At 39.1% G+C, this 22773-nt stretch overlaps 1 protein-coding gene across 1 annotated transcript in view; it reads left to right on the forward strand.

Moving 5' to 3' along the window:
• Positions 1 to 274: 274 nt before the first annotated feature.
• il1rapl2 (interleukin 1 receptor accessory protein-like 2) overlaps positions 275 to 22773 on the forward strand; it is a 424793-nt gene continuing 402294 nt past the window's right edge. The window contains exon 1 of the mRNA XM_034121393.1: positions 275 to 365. Within this exon, the coding sequence (XP_033977284.1) occupies positions 275 to 365 (91 nt within the window). The remainder of the gene's footprint in view (positions 366 to 22773) is intronic.

The raw sequence follows: 22773 nt of genomic DNA on the forward strand, positions 1-22773 counted from the left end.
GTACTAAGCTTCACCCTGTTAAGTCACATCTGGCTCCATAAACCAGATGGCTTCAAAAATCAGATTGCGACGAATCAAAATGCCATTCAAAATGCTTCAAAACGGCACTCCACAAACTAATGGACATCACATTAACCACGTCCACTTCAATCTATGATCTCTGTCTGTTTGGGTTGTGTTCTCCTGATATTGCCAATGAAAATAAGAAATATACATGCTATGGTTCTCTAAAACTTTCAAATGTTCTCTTAAGGTACCAGGGGAGACTAGAGAGATGACTTCTTTATCCCTCCTCTTCCTCCTCCTCCTCCTCCTCGCCTTGGGAGCCTGTGACGATGTCAAGTACATCTCCAAGAGGAACTCAGGTAGGAGGAACAGCCTCTGTGTTTGTTGTCTACGAGCGCTACCCCAGCTGTGTCGTTTTGTTGAAAATGAGACTTTCTGTCCTCGAAAGTCGTTTGTTATGCCTCTTACTGATATTACCTTTTTTTTTTACATATTTTCGTTACTCTTCAGTGTTTTCTCGAATACAATGACTATGCAACATATTGTTTTTTACTCACACTACCCCAAAAATGTCTTCTCCCTTTTGTATTACATGATGCATTGACACCTCTTGACGTGACACAACGGAATATGTACTTCTACTTTGCTATTTCTTTCTTTCTCACCATCACCACTCTACCTTTCTCTTATCCCACTTCTCTCTAAACTCCATAACAGATCTCAGATTGCTATCCTTCTGTTTCCTTGCATTTCATTTTTCCTGCTGAGGGTGTGTAAAGATCAGCCGTCTGACTGTCTTACTGCTGCTGTCATTGTTGCTGCCGTTTAGCTCATTTGTGTATCAGCATCCGGCTGATGACAGATCGACTGATGGTCTTTTATCAGGGATCGATTTGTTGTTTCTTGCTGATCAGCTCCACGAAGCGGCAGTGATTTGGTCTATTGATGTTTGGCATGCAGTCTCAATAACACTTTGTATGGTACTGCATAGTGAGTGGAGTATGTGTGACAGATATAAACACATTGCTGCTTTGTGTTCGCACATCGTCATTCATGCTGCGCTGAATACTTGATCTGCAGTTCTACACATTTTGTAATTATAAATATCACCCAGAGCATTTGTAATTATAAATATCACCCACAGCATTTGTAATTATAAATATCACCCACAGCATTTGTAATTTCATTGTCATGCACCACTGCCAAGTCTTGAAAGTGATAAAAACAGAGAAAATTACTTACCGACTTTTTAGCAAACTCAGGTCATCTAATTATAACAATCCAGATAGAATTGATTTTCTTCTAATGTAATCCTGCTACCTATTTTGCCTGCCTCTAAGTGAGAGTGCAGGTCCTGGTGGTTTAATAGAGGGAATTGAAGGGCAACCATAACAATGCTTTAAAGATCCTTTTGTAATTACACACACACAGCCTAAGAAAACCATCCCATGGCTTAAACAAGCTACTGTAATAAATACACGGGTCTATTTGATGTATAAAGGCCTCAAAACCATTTGTATCAATGTTTGTCTTACTATGTGAGGTGGGATCTTATCACTCTATTGTCTGACCAAAGGTGTAACACATTTAACCATAGAGTGTTGTGTATTCATATATTTTCTCTGTGTTCTCCCTTATTACTGGTTTAAGGTGGTCATATCACAAACTCTAGTGCACCAATCAGGATTTAGCAACATTTGAGTCAGAATCTGGTGACAGCTGGAGGAAAAGTCCATCACAAACCCCCTTTGTTTTCATAAATGGATTTGGACGCAGCAGTGTTCAGGCATTCTAGCAAATACTGTAGTCCCATCATTCATTGAAATGAGTGCGCTGCATTTCGGCTGAATAAGCAGGCGGTCAATGAGCATCTTCAAATGAGATGCCCTAACCAAAACAGTTTAATGCAACTTTGTATAAATGACATATGTCTTTTTCAATATTAAGCTTTAGAGGTTAATTTTGTTACCTTCAGATGGAACGCTATTAACTAGGATATGAATTTTCCCTTTTTTCCAGTGTTTTGTGATAAGCTAAGCTAACTAGCTTAGCTATTTTACTGTACAGACATGAAATTGGTTTCCCTTTCCTTATATAAATCTCAGCAAGAAAGATAAACAGCACATTTCTTCAAATGCCGGAATCTAACTTGAATTCACAAGATCCAAAAAAGTATTCTTCCTTTTCTTGTATGTTACCTATTACGTTGTGAATGATAACGTTTATTCAGGTAAGAAATATATATATTTTATTTATATTTATACATATATAATATATGTACAAATATAAATAACATTTTGATTGGGCCTTTAATGATCCACAACAGTTGTAATGTGGAAAGAAAACTTATTGGGGCCCATTTATGATAATTTCATGTTCAGCAACAATGTAAATATAGTATGTTTTGCAGAAGCTTTAAGATTCCTGCTTGTTGGGACAAGTTGTCTCTAAAAGAAAGTCAAAGGTCAGAACAACAGCCTTTTACTATGATTTATTGATGTGGTGTAAAGGAATTTGCTAAAATGGCGTCGAGGCCACCCACATAAAATATTATGACGCAAAACCTCCAACAGGAATTGGACAACAAATAGACAAAAGGCAGCAAGTAAAAATAATACAACACAATTCTGTTCTGTTGTTTTGCTGCATTTCTTGCTCAGTCCCATCTTTTTCTGTCTTTATCTTTCACACACTCGACATACTGACTGTGTGGGAGAGCTGGTGGGAGTTTTTGTTTGCTGTGTATGTGTGTGCGTACACTGGCAGGCATACCTGCTCCGCTTCATGTCATATCTAACATTGGACTGTATGTGTGGGTGTTGTATATATCCAGATGTTAAGTGTGTGTGTGTGTTTGTGAGCTCCCTAAGTGTGCTTCAGTGTATGCTCTCTGGATGTGCACTTTCCTTCTTTGTATGTGTGTGTGTGGGAGAGGTGTGCACAGAGCAATTATGTGATCAGAGCAGAGCCAAGCGGACATTTATGTGGGCGACTGCTACAGTCCACCAAAGATAGGCTGTTAGATCTTTTCCCTCGCTGCTTCTGGTGTGTGTGTGTGTGTGTGTGTGTGTGTGTGTGTGTGTGTGTGTGTGTGTGTGTGTGTGTGTGTGTGTGTGTGTGTGGTGTGTGGTGTGTGTGTGTGTGTGTGTGTGTGTGTGTGTGTGTGTGTGTGTGTGTGTGTGTGTGTGTGTGTGTGTGTGTGTGTGTGTGTGTGTGTGTGTGTGTGTGTGTGTGTAACTGAACACCATATGGATAGGCACTACCATTTCCTTTTTGTCAGTCACCCCGCTGTGCTTTGATGTAGCACCCGCTGCAGAAGAAAGAGGACAAATTGAGATGAGACACAGCGGAGGGAAGGTTTGCGGTAGGTGAGGAGGCACTTTAAAGTGTTTTTCATACATATTGACACAAATAATGCGAGCTACAGTATGGAGCCAAATACATTGACAGAGTTATACCGGATCTTCTGTATGTATCATAAACACTTCAGCAGCATTGGTATTTTTAGTTTCCACAGTATGTTTCTGCCAATAAAACACCCAGATACACAAACTAAGGCAAAGTCAATGAGAGTTGAATGGACATCTTTCTGTATGGGAAGAGTGTGGACATGTTGACAACCATCCATCTTGGCTCCAAATGGAAGTACCATCATGAAGAATGCATATTACAACTTGTAGTAAACAAGCCACAGCATGAAGTATACAGCAGTTAGATGATCCAAGGCAACAGGACAGAATGCATTATGTGCTGGTAATTGAATACAATGGGTGGGCTTGGTCCAAGCACAGAGTAGCAAATAGAGTAGAATGTGTCTAATTGGATTATAATTATTCTTATTTTCCTCCTGAGACTCATTCATACCACTGTGTACTGATTATTACAGATGCAATATCAAAAAGAGGGTATTACAACATAATTTATTAAGGATTAAACTAATAAAATAACTTGTATATTCTGGCACATTTATACAGAAGTGCTAGCTAGCTAGCTTGGTTAGCAAGGAGCATCCGTAATCAGCGGTAATGTACATTTAAATGCTATATTTTGGCTAGTGAAAAACATGGTAAAAAATAAATGTTCTTACAGTACGCGGTAATAATGAACAGTGGACTTGTTAAAGGGTCTTTTCCTACAACTGAACGCTAAACAAACCGGGGTAAAGCCCCTGTTGTGGCAACTTGACAGTCACAAGCTAGCCTAGCCATAACTCGTACCCTGCGTTATGGTTTATTATATAACAGGGCCATAATTTACTTAGTCAAGGCCAGATTTGAACGGCTTCAGCGCTTCAGACAAAACCAATAGATTAGGAGAGATGGCGGGTAGAAAGATAACAGACTCTTATCTGGATCCCTGCTGGGCTTATTCAGCAAGAGAGGAGGAGAGAGACAAACACATCAAACATAAAGCAAGAAAGTGGTCCTCTGTACTCTGTTGTCCTATACTCAATACTTAGTGATTGGATGTATTCCATGTTTAAATGTAAATGTATTGACCTTTTCACATTACAACACTATGTTCTGTGTGTTCCCATCACATTTAATTGATAAATGGTATTATTTTTTCAAAGTTTTTTTTGCTTGTCCATGTGTCTTTTGTTTATGCAATATCTCAGGAACACCTTCAGTGAATTTGTTTTTCTCACTTTCTCACAGTTTATATTTCAGATTATACAAATGTATTCACACTTTTATCCACAGTTCTTTCATTTTCATTCAGCTGTATCTACAAAGCCAAAGCATAGAAAGAAAACTTGAGATAGAATAATACAAATAGAAATAAATAAATAAGTGGAAACATTTTCAAAAATAATACATATATGAAAAAAAACGGATAATGTAGATTTAAAAGAAACTGATCAGATATTTGTGATGTCAAAGTGATCTCATCCAAAATCGGATCAGCTCTCCTAGGTATTTCGTGTTTTTTTTAATATATTTTCGTGGTCAAAGGTCAAGGTCACCTTGACTTCACATTTATACCATTCTCATATCTGGAATGCCTTTGGTTACATGTTTTTATTCTGGCCCAATGGTCATGATAATGGTCAAAGGTCAAGATTGCCATGACCTCTAAAACATGTTTTTGTCCATAATTAAATTAATGTTATGTTAATTATCACAATTTCACACAAAGATCCAAAGGGACAAAATAATGTAGTGATGACATTTCATACAAACATGGATATAAACTGCAACTTGGCTTTGTGGCGTACAACCTAGACTGTAACATTTATTGCACCTGCTTTGTCTTAACAGTCTTTAAATCACATGATGTGCTGATGCAGATGGTTTGCTGTGTGTGTATGTTCCCATGTGTGTGTGTCAGGGTGATTGAGTGCCAGTGAATGCCCTTGTATGTATGCGTAAGAACACGTGTGTCTCCGAGTGTGCGAGTGTGTTTTCTGACGCAGCTAAAACCTGAGATCAAAGAACGATTAGGCCTCGGTATGATCTTATCGTGACTTAACTCCACGCATGCAAAGCAGAGCAAAGATAACAGTGTGTTTGTGTGTGAGTGTGTGTGTAAGTCATGCTTTATCATAGTGTGAGACATATTTGCTTTGTGAAGTATATCTGAGGAAGCTGTTTATTTGTGTGTGCTCACTGGTTTTGAGGGAGACAATAAGGACAAAACACACTTCCAGTTGTCTTTTCACACACACACACACACACACACACACACACACACACACACACACACACACACACACACACACACACACACACACACACACACACACACACACACACACACACACACCCCACACACACACACACACACACACACACACACACACAGGTCGGTCCCTCGCTCTATCTGCATGCTACATCTAATTTTGCATTCCAAAGCATCTTAAGTTTAGCATATTCTTAACTTCTGTTCTCTATGCAGACACATTCTCCGGTAAAACGTTGATGCACGTGGTTTTTACGCTTGGCTGTGATCAACTTTGCTGCGCAAGGACTGTAAAACAGTGACTTCAGTTAAAAACTTACATTTAGATCAATCCCATGCTTAAACAGTTTTTTAAACTATACAGGAGAAAAAGTGCTGAAGGCAAAAAGGCAAATGACTTATTCACTATGGTGGAGAATGCAGACAGTGGCAGAGGACAAGAGGATGAGACATATTTAACATTTATAAGCTCCTATTGTACTACAGCAGCTGGAGCCAGACAGGGAAATACGTTGTTTTTTCCCGGGAAACTGAAAGGTGCAGGTAGTTTCAGACTTTCAATAAATAAGTTACATTATGGTTTTTTCCCCCAGTTGTATTTGCAAGTTAGTTTAGTTGTGTTTTTCCAGAGATCTAAACATGTACTTTTTTATTTTGGTGACACTATCACATGGTAAAGTACATTTTTAAAGTTTTGGATTGTAGCATCTTTGCAGAACACTCCTACAAAATGTAATCTTATTTACATAATATGTAATCTTTACTCCTCTCATAACTAAATAGTCTGAAGATAAAGTCTCTAGTTTTCTGGGAGGAGTGTTTCCTTGTCTTAATATGTATAAAGGGCTTTACAATCTGTAGAGCATCTGACATCCTTGGCTCTTTGAATACATTCCGGATTTGAGAAATTGAACTATATAAATACAGATTATAGCATTTCTTACAGGGTCTGTTCAAATTACAGCTCAAGATACATTTACTGTAATAGACTCTTGATTTGAATACACATCTTCCGATCATCCAGAAAGCACAACATGGTGTTAAAGATGTTATCTAATCCCTCATCAGTGAAATATTGAACTATCATTTTAATTGATTTAGTTGCATTAGTTAGGAAAACACTTTTTAGGATGTATAAACAGAACTGGATACAGTGATGGAGGCTGGGTCCTGTTCATTCCTATGAAAGTTGCTCAGTGGCGCATGAAGCCAGAATAGTTCGACTGTGGGGTAATAAAATCACTTCCCCATCCCTGGGCCAAATAGAGCAAGCACACTAGTGTTTCCTTTAACCCTCCAGACTCCACAATCTGCTTTTATTTAACTTTTTTTTTAAAGCATTGAGATAAAATCTCATGTACAATGCTGACCTGGCCAAGAAGGCAGCAACGTTACACATTATTACACATAACACAGACATATAAAATACAGAGAACACAACTAAGTAAACAAAAATACGAAAAGCAGTCACTACATTGTGCACATTAGGACAGTAAGAAAGGTACACTACTTATTACTGCAAGAGCAGCTGGCGGTGAGGACTTCAGACAACTTCAATTTAAAACATGCTATTGAGACAAGTGCCCTCAGTTTTAGGCTTGATTGAAGGTCATTCCAAGACCAAGGACCATAATAAAAAAGACTCCTTTTTCCAGCCTCAGTCCGCACAGCAGGAACCTGGAACCGTATCCAGGCACTGGATCTGAGGTTGTAAGAGTCACAAACTGGAGCAAATCTGGCACATATGTACAGTGGAAGCTTACCTAAAATGGCTTTATACATTAATAAAAACCAATGCTGCATCCTACGCATAGTAAGTGAGGACCATCCAGTTAGGCTATACAGTTTGCAATGATGAGTCCTATAGGGTGCATTTGATATATAACGCAGTGCAGCATGGTAAAGTGGGTCAAGTTTGGCCAAAACAGTGGGACAGGCAAATCTATAAATGGTATCACCATAGTCCAGCTGGGACAGGAATAAGCCAGAGACCAACCTTTTACGGGATGAAGTTGAAAAACAACGTTTAAGTCTGTAAAGGAAGCCAAGAGTGAATTTCAATTTCTTAGTTAGAACTTCAATATGGTGTAAAGTTCAGATTACTGTCCAACCAAAAGCCCAGATATTTGTAGGTATCGACAAACTCAACAGAGACGCCATCAAGGGTGTCAATGGAGAGGCAAGAGGACGCTGACTTGGGAGCAAAAAATCCAGATTGCATAGGGTTAAGGATGTTGTGTGAATTTAAAAAAAGTTTTAGCTGAGTAGAAACAAGGGACTCAAGAATCTTTGATAACACAAAAAGATTTGAGATAAGACGATAGTTATTCAACTCAGTGGGATCACCAGCTTTCAAGAGGCGCGATACAAGAGCTTGCTTCCACACAGCTGGCAGTGTGTAAGTGGACAGGGAGAGATTACAAATATCAGTTACTGGTTGTGCTATAGTCTGAGCTGCAATTTTTAAAAAGAACGGGTCAAGGCCGTCAGGCCCGGCAGACTTTTTAGGATCAATTGAGTGCAAACCCTGTAAGACTTCAGAGACCGAGAAAGAAGCGAAATCAAAAACAGGGGAGTTCATCTCTTGACTATGGCTGTGAGTACGAACATTTCACAGTACTCATGACTTTGCTCATCAAAAATGTGACCAGCCTTTTTGAAGTGAGCATTAAAGGCATTAGACATTCATTTGTATCTGAAATAAAAGAATCAGTGACCTTCAGTTTTTGAGGGAAACTAGAAACATTCTTGTTATGAAGTGATTTCATTGTTTTCCAGAACTTAGAATGGTCATTAAAACAATCAGTGGTTAAGCTCAGATAGTAATCAGCTTTAGCTTTTTTAATAAGGGCTGAACATTTATTTCTGAGGACACGAAAAAGAAGCCAGTCATCACTAGTGTTAGACTTTCTAGCTAAGGACCATTGCTTATTTCGATCATAAATGAGATCAGATAGTTCTCTAGTAAACCATGGAGTGTTCCTATTCTTAACTCTGAATTTTCTAAGGGGGGCATGTCTATTAATAATCGATAAAAAGTGATCAATAACAAATTGGACGGCAACATCGACAGATGGAATTAACGCTATGAAGTGCCATTTAACCTCCGCCAGATCGTGTAGGAAAGCCTGCTCAGAGAAGTGTTTGAAGCAGCGCCTGAGCACAATAAGGCCCTTGGCTTTAGGCAACTTAGTGCTCCTAACGCAAGCAATAATCGAATGAAAGCATTTTAATGGCCAAACTATTCTACAATTTAGGATTTTCCAGAGCGGGTTATTTGTGAATATACGAACCTCCGGAGCATTTGCAATTGCCGCAAAATGTTGTTTCTTACACGACCACTAGAGGTGCTAAACTTTAAAACATGACTATAGGTCGTAATAAGCTGCTGAACAATCGACCTATTTGGTGGTTTTTTGGAGGAGGACAGGCTGGATTAACCCAGAAACTGTAATTCCACTGTTTGGCCATTACGAAAAAAGGCTTCAAAGGCCGTTGCTCTTTCCAGGAAGGGCTTAGTTTGTGTGGGTTGTTGTAAGGATGGCCTGATAGCTTAACTTTAAAAAAACTTTAGATCTATTCTCCCAAACAGCTTTTGCTGCGGAACCGCCATCCTGCATTATAGCAACAAAAAAAAACAGGACACGTGCAATCAGATTGGACAATTAGCCAAACCAGACACATACACTAACCAAAGTGTATGGCATCACATCTTAATTTGATATGAATACACTTAAAAAGACAAACTTACTGTAAATGGGGCCATGGTGACAACAGAGCAATTGGTAGACATGGTCAATCCCTGTTTATGCAGTTAATCACAGTGAATGTTGATCTTTCATAAAGGCTTTAATACAAACTAGATGTTGGGAAAAGCTAGAGTTGATACCGCTGCTGTAATAGGCGACAACAAAAAGTGACTTTGAGTGGGCCGGTTGTGAGCATTAGCAGCCAGTCTGGAAACATTCAGACATGTTTGTGACGTGCAGATGTGACATAACACCTATGTGGTAGGACATAATGTCACTGTGTGTATGTGTGTGTGCATACTGTATGTGTTTGCCTGTGATGACATTTAGCATGAAATGTGTTTACAGCACTCCTAACGTCTCTCCCCGGCGTGACTAATTAACACAAGTGGCTTTGTCATATAAAGACATCCACTTGACTTTTTTCCATACTGCATTCGGCTGTGTTTGTGTGTGTACGTGTGTGTGTTTGTGTGTGTGTGTGTTTGTGTGTGTTTGTGAGTGTGTGCACTTCAGCTCGCTCTAATTGAGCTATTACGTGTAGCTTAAACTGTAGCAACATTAGCAAAGAGCAGCTTGCTAAGCACTGTACTGTATATAGCTGCTTCTTTTTATGTTTTTGTTGCTCTCAATAGCCTGTTCTATTTATGATGACTTTTCAGCCTATATTTTCATTTATTACTGTTTTTATACCACATCATTTGGACACTTGTTTCTAGAATATAAGACAAGTTTAGGGCTTTATTTTTCATGACTCTTCACCAATTATTTTTGATGTTACATACCGTCCTCTGCACTGGGCAGTGTACCTTCTGAGACCAGAGCAACATGATAACCAAATGTGTTATCTTCTCCTCCCAAGCTAACACAACTGAAAGTGCTGTTACAGCTCCTCCAGAACAAGGACATCAGTTTCCTTTGTGGCAGAGCCTCTCCAGACTCCACTATCTGTGTGTGTGTGTGTGTGTGTGTGTGTGTGTGTGTGTGTGTGTGTGTGTGTGTGTGTGTGTGTGTGTGTGTGTGTGTGTGTGTGTGTGTGTGTGTGTGTGTGTGTGTGTGTGTGTGTGTGTGTGTGTGTGTGTGTGTGTGTGTGTGTGTGGCCTGGCATGGTACAGTGGAATAGGGAACGGGATAGAGAGGACTGTATTGTCCCATACCAATGCTAACCCGCTCTACAACCACTGATAATGTATTTCTCATGCTTTAAGCTCCACAGTTACACCTCACACTTTAAAGTCATTAACAAAGTCTAGTGTAGCACTTAGCAACAGGACCCATTCATCCATAAAAAAAGAGGATGTCTTTCATATTGTGAAATGTGTTATTGGCAGCAATGCTCTAAAAGGAAAATGTTGTACTTGAATTGGCTTTCTCTCTGCCAGTTGAGATCTTCATTAAATCAAATTAGGTTTCATTTAGCTGATGTGTTTATCGAAAGCACTGAAGTGGATTCAACAATGAAAACAAACTTTAAAAAAGCAAGGACATTGGCTTTAGTCAAACCTGCTTCGTACAGAAGAAATATTTTTTTCTTGTTTCGCCGTTTTTGTTTTGATGTTTAGACTTTCTGCTTATGTCTTGGAGTCTTGGAGCTGTTTCTAACCAACCAAAACCACTAGCCTATTAACTCAAAATGAGTTGTTGGGCAATTATGAATCACGGACGTGAACTGTCGCATAAATATATCTATAAAACAAAACAAATTGCATTTTGGGATTGTTTGCATTCTAAGAACAACACTGGTTAGAAAAAAATATTAAAATATTAAGGCATGAACAGCCAAAATCTAAAAAATGTATTTTAAAAATGTGGCCTAAACATTTATAAAAACTTAAGTCAAGAGAGCTTCTGGCAGTAAACCCCAACGTTGACTCCCGAAAGGCAGACAACGCTATGCATGAGAGATTTATAGATGTTTCTAGGTTTTACATCGGTTGTAACAATGTATGATAATATAAGTACAAAAGTCCACCAAATATATAACATCGTTTTTCTTTTTAAAGATAAAGTAATACTCCAACATTACGTATTGTCAGTCCTCATAGAACATCTTATTACACTGAATGATTTGAGAAGTAGGTTTTTACAGTCTATCTAAATGTCTAAGTATAAATAATGAAAGCACTATCGCTCTATTAAGCCCTTGTTGCTTAATTCAAACCCTGCAGCACTTCTCTTTTTCACTTTGCTGCTAAATGTACTCGTTTTCTCCTCTCCTTCGATCCCCACTCTTGCACATTCTGTCTCCCTCCTTTCTGCAGTGTCCTTCTGTCCTCTCTGTCAGCTTGCTGTCTCTCTGTCTAATCGGCTTTACAAGAGGTTCTGGAGGGTGATTGTGACTCTAAAAGAGGGGAGATGGAAGTAAAGTATACAGATGTTCCCATCATGTTCACCTCTATGTGACTTTGAATCATGTTCTGTACAGTCTTGCATGATATTCAGAGCAAGATCAAACCAGGAAGTTGAGCCCTCAACTTTTCAACTGGTTTTCTTCTCTCCCTCCCTCCCCCATCCTATCCCTCTCTTTCTCTGTCTTTCTATGTCTTGTCCCCCATGTCTCCATGTCTTTGTTGTGCTCCAAGGTCATATTAAAGATTCATCCATCCTGTGGTTCTGCAGTCAAATATTGATAAAGGCTGACACCGCTTTGACTCGGGACGGCGAAGGCTTCCATTCTACACACACATGCACAGAAACACAAAGACACACACACACCTATAGTCGACACCCACCACTTTCTTTTCTTTTTTATATACCAGAGAGTTCCTTTATAAAAGATAAAGTACTGAAAAGCGGAGATTGAGGGGATCACATTGCTCAGGAGTTAAACATGCGTAATTAAAACGTTTGTTTTTATTAATAATACTTATATATCTAGTCTATGTTAATATTTGTTCTACATTAAAGAGTTTTCTGACTAATACTTTACGTTGTGTATTAGATAGTCTATTGATACATAACGGCTGATGTTTCGGGACATGTTGCGCTGTCGGGTGCTGACCAATCACGAAGCGTCATTTCTTGACTGGCAGCAATAACAACCAATCACAGCAGTGCTTCTCTGGCTGGCTCTGTCCAATCACAAACAAGAAGTGTTCTCCCTAAAAGGAATACCCTTTCCGTATAAGTTGAAATGCTGTAGTGTTTTCTGAAATGCTGTATCGTTTTCTGAAATGCTGTGGTGTTTAGCGTTTTCTAAAATGCTGTGGTGTTTCCTGAAATGCTGTGGTGTTTCCTGAAATGCTGTGGTGTTTCCTGAAATGCTGTGGTGTTTCCTGAAATGCTGTGGTGTTTCCTGAAATGCTGTAGTGTTTTCTGAAATGCTGTGGTGTTTCCTGAAATGCTGTGGTGTTTCCTGAAATGCTGTGGTGTTTCCTGAAATGCTGTGGTGTTTCCTGAAATGCTGTAGTGTTTTCTGAAATGCTGTGGTGTTTCCTGAAATGCTGTAGTGTTTCCTGAAATGCTGTAGTGTTTTCTGAAATGCTGTGGTGTTTCCTGAAATGCTGTGGTGTTTCCTGAAATGCTGTGGTGTTTCCTGAAATGCTGTGGTATTTTCTGAAATGCTGTGGTGTTTTCTGAAATGCTGTAGTGTTTTCTGAAATGCTGTGGTGTTTCCTGAAATGCTGTTTTGACTTGCACTTCAGGGCCACCGTATTTACAGTACAGTATTTGTATGCATCAAACTAAAATAAAACACAAACTAAAATACATTTTTTTCTTTTATGGAAAATGAGCAATATATACAACCAGATATATTCATAAAAGATAATAAATTATAATTATAAAAAAAATAAAAATGGAAAAAAGTAATGTTAAGTGTTTTTCATAATAAAAAAAAGACTTGCTCATCTTAATGTATATGTTACCTTACAAAAGTTGACCAAAAAGAGTGATTTCGTCAGCAGTGATTTTTAGCATGCCAACTTTCTCAGTGGAAGCTAGCTGAAGGGCATTCTGTTCGAACTACAGTGACATCTAGAGGTTGTTTTGTGCATAACATGTCAACCAAACGATAGAGCTGGCTGAATCAGATGGAGTTAAACTTAATTTTTTTTTCAACAAGATATCAAGACACAAAATGTGCTCTACCAAATGGTGGCGCTGGCTGTTAAAGGGTTAAACACACATGAGCTTGATATATTGTAGTTGTCAGCTCTGAACCAAACAATGTACCAATATACTAAGATCATTCCCTGCAAGGCCTCTAATATCCAACATCCTTCCCATGTCTTTCTCTATGGAGCACTTTCAGACTTTATACTTGATAACATCACAGATGACTGTTTTAACACTCTAGGTTTTAGATTTGGGAGATCATTATTAACAGGTTTCACATGTTTTTTTGGACTGTCTTAGACCAAAGCAATTACATGTATGAATGTAAGCGTGTTAGCAGGTGCAGTGTGGGATGGTTTCATTAACTTGGCAAGATTGGCTTCATTATGCCATTCGACCATCCAAAAACAAGCCTTTTTAATTTATTTGGATAATTTGCAAGCTGAAAGTCTATCAAAGTCGGTTATTTCACATTTCTGGACTTTAGTATTCATTATAAGCTGTGATAATATGTCAGATTTGAATTTAATTGAGAATATTAAAGTATTTTATTGCACAAAATTCGTAATGATTGCCTTCATTGAATTTGTAACTATTAGGAGTTTTTCACTGAAAGAAATGGGTGACCAATGATACACATTTTTAACATCACAATTACTCAAAGGCAATTATGATATTGTAGGACTTCATAAAGATACATTATATACACAGAAGTATGATGTAAAAACTAGAAACCAATAGAACATGTATGTAAACAGACTTGTGTTTGAAGTCGGAAACACATTGTGTCCACTGGTTACGCTAAACATGTCTGCTTAATGATACACTCTGGAATTTTCAATGAGGAAGGAGGAGTATATTTGAATTCAGGTTGCCTTTTTCAACAGTTTATTGAACATGTTTTAAGTTATTTTCTCCTAAAATGTATCTGAAGTATCTTTGACATCTTGAATCAATATTTCATTATGTTAGACACAAAACTGCAACATCTGTGTTTGTTCTCTGAAAGGATTAGTAGACTTTCTAATAACAACTGGTTAGTTAATTATAGCCTGACTTTGTGATTTGACGTGTGTGTGTGTGTGTGTGTGTGTGCATGCATACAGGCTAAATGTGAAAGTACCATGGAGTGTATTTGAGCGAACACTTGGCCACTCGCATGTCTGCTGAGTATTGTGTGTGTGTGTGTGTGTGTGTGTGTGTGTGTGTGTGTGTGTGTGTGTGTGTGTGTGTGTGTGTGTGTGTGTGTGTGTGTGTGTGTGTGTGTGTGTGTGTGTGTGTGTGTGTGTGTGTGTGTGTGTGTGTGTGTTTGACAGTAATGAATGTGGACAGGGGGCCCAGGGGAAAGAGACTATATGCAGCCCTCTATTAATTACCCCCTTACCATTTGCACACACCCAGAATGTGCAGAACGATGCAAGAATGCACACATACACTCCAGCAGTGTCACACCAGCTGATAGAGGTACACACACAATGGTATAATTATTCCTGTTGTAATTTGCCATTCCTGTTTTTATCTTCACTACTGATATCTTTGTTTTTCTTCTCTTTATTGATTATATACCTTGAATATTCTTACTTTATACCAAATTCCCCCTATCTTTTTTTCCTCCCCTCCGTTCCTTCTGTCGGTCTCCATAGTCTTTATCTCAATCTCCTTTGCAGTAAAAGGCATGAATTTATTATAGCATGATGAATTATAGAAGGATGACCTCACACTGGACCCACACACATACTGTATGCACATACCTGTACCTATGCAAAAAACACACGCAAGCATATTTGAAGTGGCAGCGCTTTCAAATAAACAGATTACCATAGCAGTGAACAAATAAGCTTGAAAAGAATGTAAGGTTAGAATACACGCTTCAGCCAAAGAACAAATGCATGCAGAGTGCAAGAAGAACCTGATTATACACAGACCGAAACACATGTACCCCAACAAAGAGAACACGAGAGCTGTATGAAGTTCTGAAGTTTTTTAGCTTACTCATATTTTGTGTTTATAGACTTAAATAATCACAATACTGGCTTTGCATATTTTTATAATTTGTTGGTCTTGAAGACCCATGGCAGCGAATTAAGAAATTCTGTCAACTTCAATATAGCGCTTTTTATCCACATACAGTTAACTTTATAATACGATGAGAAACTTCTCTACGTTTAAGAAGCTCCCCAATTCGTATTAGCCTCATACATGCAATGCTATCACCTTGTAACAACAATGAATATTATCAAAGAAATTATGACCAAAACAGGTTTGCTCTGAAAGTTTGCTATCTGCAGAAGAGATGTTTTACGGTATAAAAAGACATGAATTAAAGTCACAGGTAAGGCCTTGAGTATAATTTAACTTAAAGTGGACCTATCATGCTATATTTGAATAATATAGTGTAGGACCATACCTATATAAGGCATATTTATACTTTTTTTTTTTCAAAATACCAAACAGATCATGCATTTTAGCCATGCCTCATTTTGCTCAATTTGACATTTTTTAGCTCTGTTTTTGCAAGGGCAGATTCAGTGAGAACAGCACCATCTACAGGCCTGGCATATGTACTACAGCGTCTCCAGCGCTTTCCAACGGCAATGGCCGTGGCTGTCTCCTCCTGATTGGTGGAGTTGGCCCAATAGCCGTAGCGCCACCGTCCTGACGTCAGGACAGTGTTCAAATCTGGATCAGTTTTATCAGATCCGTTGCAGCCCCTTTTTTAGAGATTTGGGTATGGAGGAAAATAGAGAGGGTTGTGTTTTCTGACACTTGGTGAGTTCCCTGGAACACCGGGGACACATATTCATGTATAAAAGACGTACAAAAGTGCATTTTGCATGATAGGTCCCCTTTAAGAAAAATATGTGTTTTTTTTCTGGAGGAAACAGAAATTCATTTAGATTTAGCTGGATTGGTTTCATTATGACAGCTTGCTTTGCCCTCATTGCGCTGAAGGTGCTGGTTAGGGCTGTACCTGAAAATCCGTAGCTTCATTCATAACGTAGACATTCTTATTGTTGTTATTAATAACATCTCTCTCAGTCCAAAAGTCCAAATGTATTGAAAAGAAGAGATATATAATCATCTCCAAAACTGACAACATATATCCCACCTCAAACTCCAACCAATAATAAGCACATAGAAACAATGTTGAGCACAGCGACCTTGCCAACCATTAATAAGAGGAAGAGAGACAAAGAAACATTCTAAGGTTAGAAAAAAGTGAGGAAAGGAAACAGATGGAAAGAGAAAGGAGAAAGGACTGAGGAAGGGGGGGAGGAAGAGCAGAAAACAGAGCGAGAGAAAAATAAAATCTAACACGTAGTTCTTGCTGTCAGCCGCTGTGTAATTAAGTTCTGCACTCTGTCACCACCGCTCTGTAGAAGTGGTAATTTAACTGGGCCTGAGCCAGGAGAGCAGATCAGAGGAGGGGAGAGCAGGGACAGGAGGACAGGGGAGAGGGGGGGGGGGAAGGAGCAGAGAATGGAGGAGGAGGAGGAGGAGGAGAAGAAGGCGAAGCGTTAAGAGACATTATTGGGAGAAGATGATTCAAAATGGAATGATCAAGAAGAGATGGGGGAAAGGAGCAGCGGGTGAAAGAAGAGTAAAGGGGATGCAGATTAAAGCGGAGAAGAAAGTGAGTGGAGACGGCAGCAGGGATGGAGGGAGGAGAGGACAATGGGGAGAAGAGAACAGGGGCGAGGAGTACAAAGCTGCAGATAATTGAATAGAAAACTAGATTTTCCAGCTGGCTTGTGTAGAGCGACCAGTGTCTCAAAGCTGCCAATTGGCTGTTCACATTCATTTACACTCAGCGCATTTTTGGGTCAGACTGCTTAGTGGCCTCAGCCTATGAAATGAACAAATCTGATCTTTTAAGTAGCAAAAATAAATATATGAATAAGGGTATCACTTCTGCATCCATTTTATACAAATGTTTGGGGGAAAAACCTTCATTTCACCAACAGGAGCGTTTTAAAATAAAATCAAGTGGCAGATCATCTCGTCCTAGGAAATGGTCCCCCTTTTAAACGTGTAGTCAGGGTATGGTTATATTCAGGCAACAATATACAATACAAAAACGAATGACTTTACTTTCATTATGTATATAACGCAAGTTAAGTAAGATATGTACACAATGTAAGTTAAGTATGGGAGGTTTGTGAGTTAACTCATATGTGAGGTAAGTTAACCTACGTGGTGTATACGTTAACCTTGTGCGCCATGTTCATAGCTCTTATGTTCGTTCCTCTTAAAAGTTTGCAAACAATTTTCTTGGTTGCTTTGTTATTATCATTGTTGACAACAAGAATGGGTTAAGAAATTCAGGATGTGGGCTTTAGTGGGAGAAATGTGATCATTGAGACGGACTCTATACATTGTTTTTTAGGAAAATCTTTATCGTTCAGCCTTTAACCCGGTGGAGATCAGCAGAAACAAGATCTTTTAGAAGATATTGTCAAGGTGGCTCTTTGAAATAAAGTTCTGGTCAAATAAAGTTTGACTACACGGCAGGAGTCTGTGGCCAGGTGAAGGTTTTTTAACTGATCAGCTATGTATGCTTCCCTTGTTACCCTGAAGTCAAAGACTTTGAAGCAGTCTTTGGTAGAGCAGATAAAAGATGATAGTTAAAGTAATATCCGGAGAAAATACACTTGAGATGAGAAGAAGAAAAAGTGAGAGAAATGCAAAAGGTGAAGGGCTGCAAAACTAGTAAAAGATTAGGCAAAAATGAAAGCAGTGAGAAACAGGGACAAGGGATAGAGAAGCAACCAAAAAAAGGGGAAGGGGGGGAAGATAACTGTAGTCAAGCAACAGTAAATGGCTTTTCAATGTGCTAGTCTCTGAGGACAAGAAGAGCGGGGGGATGTTAAAAAAAGATTGAGCTAGAAGTGACACTGATTAACCCGCTACCTAGTCTTTGTCCTTGCGTGCGAGCGTGTGTGTGTTTGTGTGTGTTTTTTCGTGCATGAAACTATAGTAGGGGGTGGTAAGAGTGTGGCAGATTCTCTCCATGGGGAGTCTGAATGGACCACTGCACAAGTGGGACTGTGTGTAAAATAAGTACTACAGCATTTGACTGAAGGGCAATTAAAGGATACTGTGTGTGTTCTATGTAATGGCCAGTGTGCGGCCACACTGCTATGTAGCTGCATATTGACATTGTAATTACCAGTGAATAATGTAGGTAGGCCTATGTATGTGTGTGCATGAATGCCTGTGTTTGTGTGTGTGAGTGTGTGTATCAAATGTATACGCTTGGGGAGACTTGCTAGTGGCATTCTAATTAGACAGAATTATATACTCTCCCTATTAGGACCAAAGCAGAGCTGCACATGGTGGCCCTTGGACCGTGCTGCAGTGTTAATGTTTCCTTCTGCACTTTTTCTCTCACGACAACAGGGCATGTTTTTTTTTTCTTTGAGGGAAATAGTTTTTCTGAAGCTGTTGTTGGCCTGTGGAAAAATGTAATCATAAGAAATGACTCTGGAAAAGCTGCAGATAGAGCCATAAGAAATGAATGCAACTGATTATTTAATGTTTAATGTTGTTTTTATAGGCAATCATTTAAGCTTTGTTAGTTCCAGGTTATAAGTGCAATAAGTTCATTTCAATACGTTTTGCAATAAACATTGAACCAGTCCGGCCCTCGACTAGTACCCATTTTTTTATTTTGGCCCACTGTGTATTTGAGTTTGACACCCCTGCTCTAAGCTAAACGAAGCTCATTGCCTCCTAGCTTTAGCTCTATACTTAGCATAATGACATTAGAGTTGTATTGAATTTATAATCCAAAGCTGTGCAAGAAAGAACATAAACACACGTTACTCAACATTTTAAAATGTGTCTTTAAGACACTGGGAACACATTAACCCAGATGTGAAGTCAAGATTTCTTGCAACATGGTAGGAAACTTTTTAAGCATTATGCTACGTGGTTGCGTTTAAATTAGGGCTGTCAGACGATTCAAATATTTAATCGCGATTAATCGCAAATGAATCGCACATTTGTTATCTGTTCTAAATGTACCTTAGAGGAACCTCTGAACAATGACAAATATTCTCCTGAATATTTTCAATACAACAACCTGGAACCTCTCTCTCTCTCTTACACTCTCTCCCAACCCTGTGTACTTCTCTGCACTGAGCCAGTTGCTCAAACAGACAAGCCTGTTTACAGTTGTCGGCGAAATGCCGCTCCTCTGTCTTCACCTTCAGTCAAAGCATGAGACTGAAGTTCCCACTGTGGGTCAAAATAATGCGCTGTGATGTGCAGTCGACACGTTGGATGCACCCATTTGTTGTTGTCCAGCCGTCTCCCCGGCTGGCCGTCTGTAGAATCTGGAGAACCACAGAACGGCCGGCTCGGTTCGCTGACGGCCGGCACCGCCCTTACTTTATTATGTTTTTAAACGGCCTCATCGAAGTTGCGCCGACAGAGGTCCGCCGTTTCCCCGCAGCGAGGCTTCCCCCCCGTTGACAGTTCACTAGCACCCCCCCCCCCCACTCTCCCACCATCCAACTAACAACAACAACGTCAAGCCTTTGGGCTCTGAAACTACGGGGCGGGCCGAGGACAAATACACATGCGTTAATAGCACGTTAAAATAATTAGTGGCGTTAACTTGACAGCCCTAGTTTAAATGAATACTGTGAAACTGTATTTTTTTTGTGACAATTCTCTTTAGTTTGTGTTTTAGCCAAATAATTTATAGTAGACATTCCAATGAAAGTTGTCTTTGTTAAATAAGGGATATATTTTAGCCCCTTTTTATACATGTTTAACAGTTTCAACTATCATTGTAGCATCTCTCAACACATTTTTCAGTGTGTCTTCTTCCTTTCTCCATACCCTATTTCTTCCTGTCTTTGCCCTCCCACTCTCTTTTTTGCCCCTCGTTCATTTACAATAGAACTTGACAGGGAATCATTAGCTGCATGATGAAAAGCAGCAGACCAGTAATATATACCGTCACTGTCTATTTCAGCCTCCTTAGCCTAAAGACCCTGCATGTAAATTAGGCTATATTATGTTCTGTTAAAGTCTGAGAGGTGGGTGTAAGTGGCTCAGAAATGCTTTTAGGACAAAACGCAGACAGCTTTTGTTGTTGCCTCGACTGTTCTTTACTTGAAATATGCAGCCAATAGTAAAGTGTGTTGGTGGGGAAATTATGTGCAAATGATTGAATAATTATTTCAGCTTTTCTACGCTAATGAATGTTTCTAAGTGTAGGGTTGTGTGTCAATAAGATGGTCCCCTGATTTCAACACGAATTATTGGATAAATAGATGCTCAATGCTCAAACAAACAAGTATCTGATGGATCCAGACAGTAGGATTTAGTTGACTGGGTTTGAAGCGGCGAATGGTTTACAAATTGGTGTTTATGAGATTTAAATCAAAGTTTTTTAAATGATTAGCATTGAAGTCCCAAGTCAAGCCCAACAAGTCCCAAACTTCGTCAAAGTATCAAAGCTTTGTGTATCAAGTTATATTTGAACCCCTTTATAGTTTAAACACTAAGTAGATGACAAAGATTTTCAAATCAAATCTAATTTGTGTGAATTGAATCCAGGCCTCCTGTAAAAAGCGTACAGCAACAAGCAACAAAGTGCGTCATAAAAGGAAGCATACTATTATCTGTTCCTTGCTTTTAGCAAATTTAGCTTCAACAGCTTTTGCCACCCACTATATTTCCAGTCCCACCTGCTGAGTGTATCTTGTCTTGCCAATTCTGGTCTGAACACAGCTTTAGGACAAACTACTTTCGCTTGTTTGAACTGGAGAACTATGAGTAGCTGCTTGAAGACGAGCACATTGTCCTTTGTGAAGATCAGCTATCAAATATTTCATTCTGCAAGTTTACATGTCGCTTCTGGATTCCGTATGTGTTCTTTCGCTTATAACTTTTAGTTTAAATCTGTCATTGCTGCATACTCTTTACTTTTACATATTGTTTGGCCAAATTTTAACAATAAATGTGTAATGTTGTTTTATGTACTAGAGTCTATAAAGACTTTAGTATTGCTTTGTGTTCATGGTCTCTGTGTGTGTGAGTTAGGCACACACGGATGTGGGAATGGAGGAACAAATGACTTTTCTCAGCTGACAATAGTTGGAGATTGCAACAGTAATAGAGATATCAGCAAAGGCTATCATGTTCACTGTAGCGGAATACAAATCGACATAGACTCATGGTCGGCTATATGCGTGTGTCCACACACTCTGATACACACCCAGCTGACTAAACTTGTGCCTGAGAACGAAAGATTGGAAAACTATTAGCTGAAATGTGATCTTAGTGTCTCCACAGACATTGCAATCTTTCTCCCTGTCCTTAGCTCGGGTCCTTCTCTCGCACTTTATCTGTGCACACACAGACACACACACATACACAAACAAAATCTATTTTCTTGTCTGTCGCTGTGTTACAGTGCTGTTATTGAGGAGCAGTGGGGCTCGGGGAGAGCTGGAGTGAAGAGGCTGGGGTGAGAGCGGTAGAAAACACATGTTATATAGCGAGATATGCTCAGATATCAGTTGTGATTTGAGACTCTCATACAGATTTAACAACACATATAGAGCCGAGCTACTGGAAAACTGCTGCTGACATAAAGCGCTACCTTTTCTGAAGATGAAACACAAATTAACTCCTCTGGGATCATAGTTGTTCCGAGCCAGCCAGTTTGGAGGTTTTCCACACAGAAAAAGATAACAAAAGGGTAACTGTCGATGCCCCCAAAATACATGAGAGTCTTCAATATGGAGTGTTTATAGTGTAGATGGAGGGAACTATTCTGGATGCTGGTTAAACAGCCAAGTTCAAAAGCTAAATTCAGCTTGAGATACTGGAAGTGAAACACTTCACTCCTCCATACTTGGGGTGTTATGAAACTTTGTCATTGTGTAATAGCCTAAAAATAAGTGTCTACAAACTCTTGTCTGGTTAGAACACATTTAAATATATAAAAGAAACGGAACATGTTGTGAATATTACAATTAAAACTTTACCGTACAGTTTTAGCAGCAACTTTTACAAAGGTGTTTTGAGAAAAGGTGTAATTTTTGCTTTAGTTCGAATTTTTAGGAAACACATTCCAAATGTAATATGACACATTGTTAAGTATCACCATCGCCAAACAATTGTCAGGGGCAGATTTTCTCTGGTCAAAAGAAAATCCAGATGAGTTCAAATCAACCGCACACCACCAGCTTTGTCTCCTTTGCCGATTCAAGTTCCGAGAATATACCATTCCAAACAAGAAAAAGAATATCTTCAACAC

Source organism: Trematomus bernacchii, unplaced genomic scaffold, assembly GCF_902827165.1.
Source record: "Trematomus bernacchii unplaced genomic scaffold, fTreBer1.1, whole genome shotgun sequence".
In the NCBI taxonomy this organism is placed as follows: domain Eukaryota; kingdom Metazoa; phylum Chordata; class Actinopteri; order Perciformes; family Nototheniidae; genus Trematomus; species Trematomus bernacchii.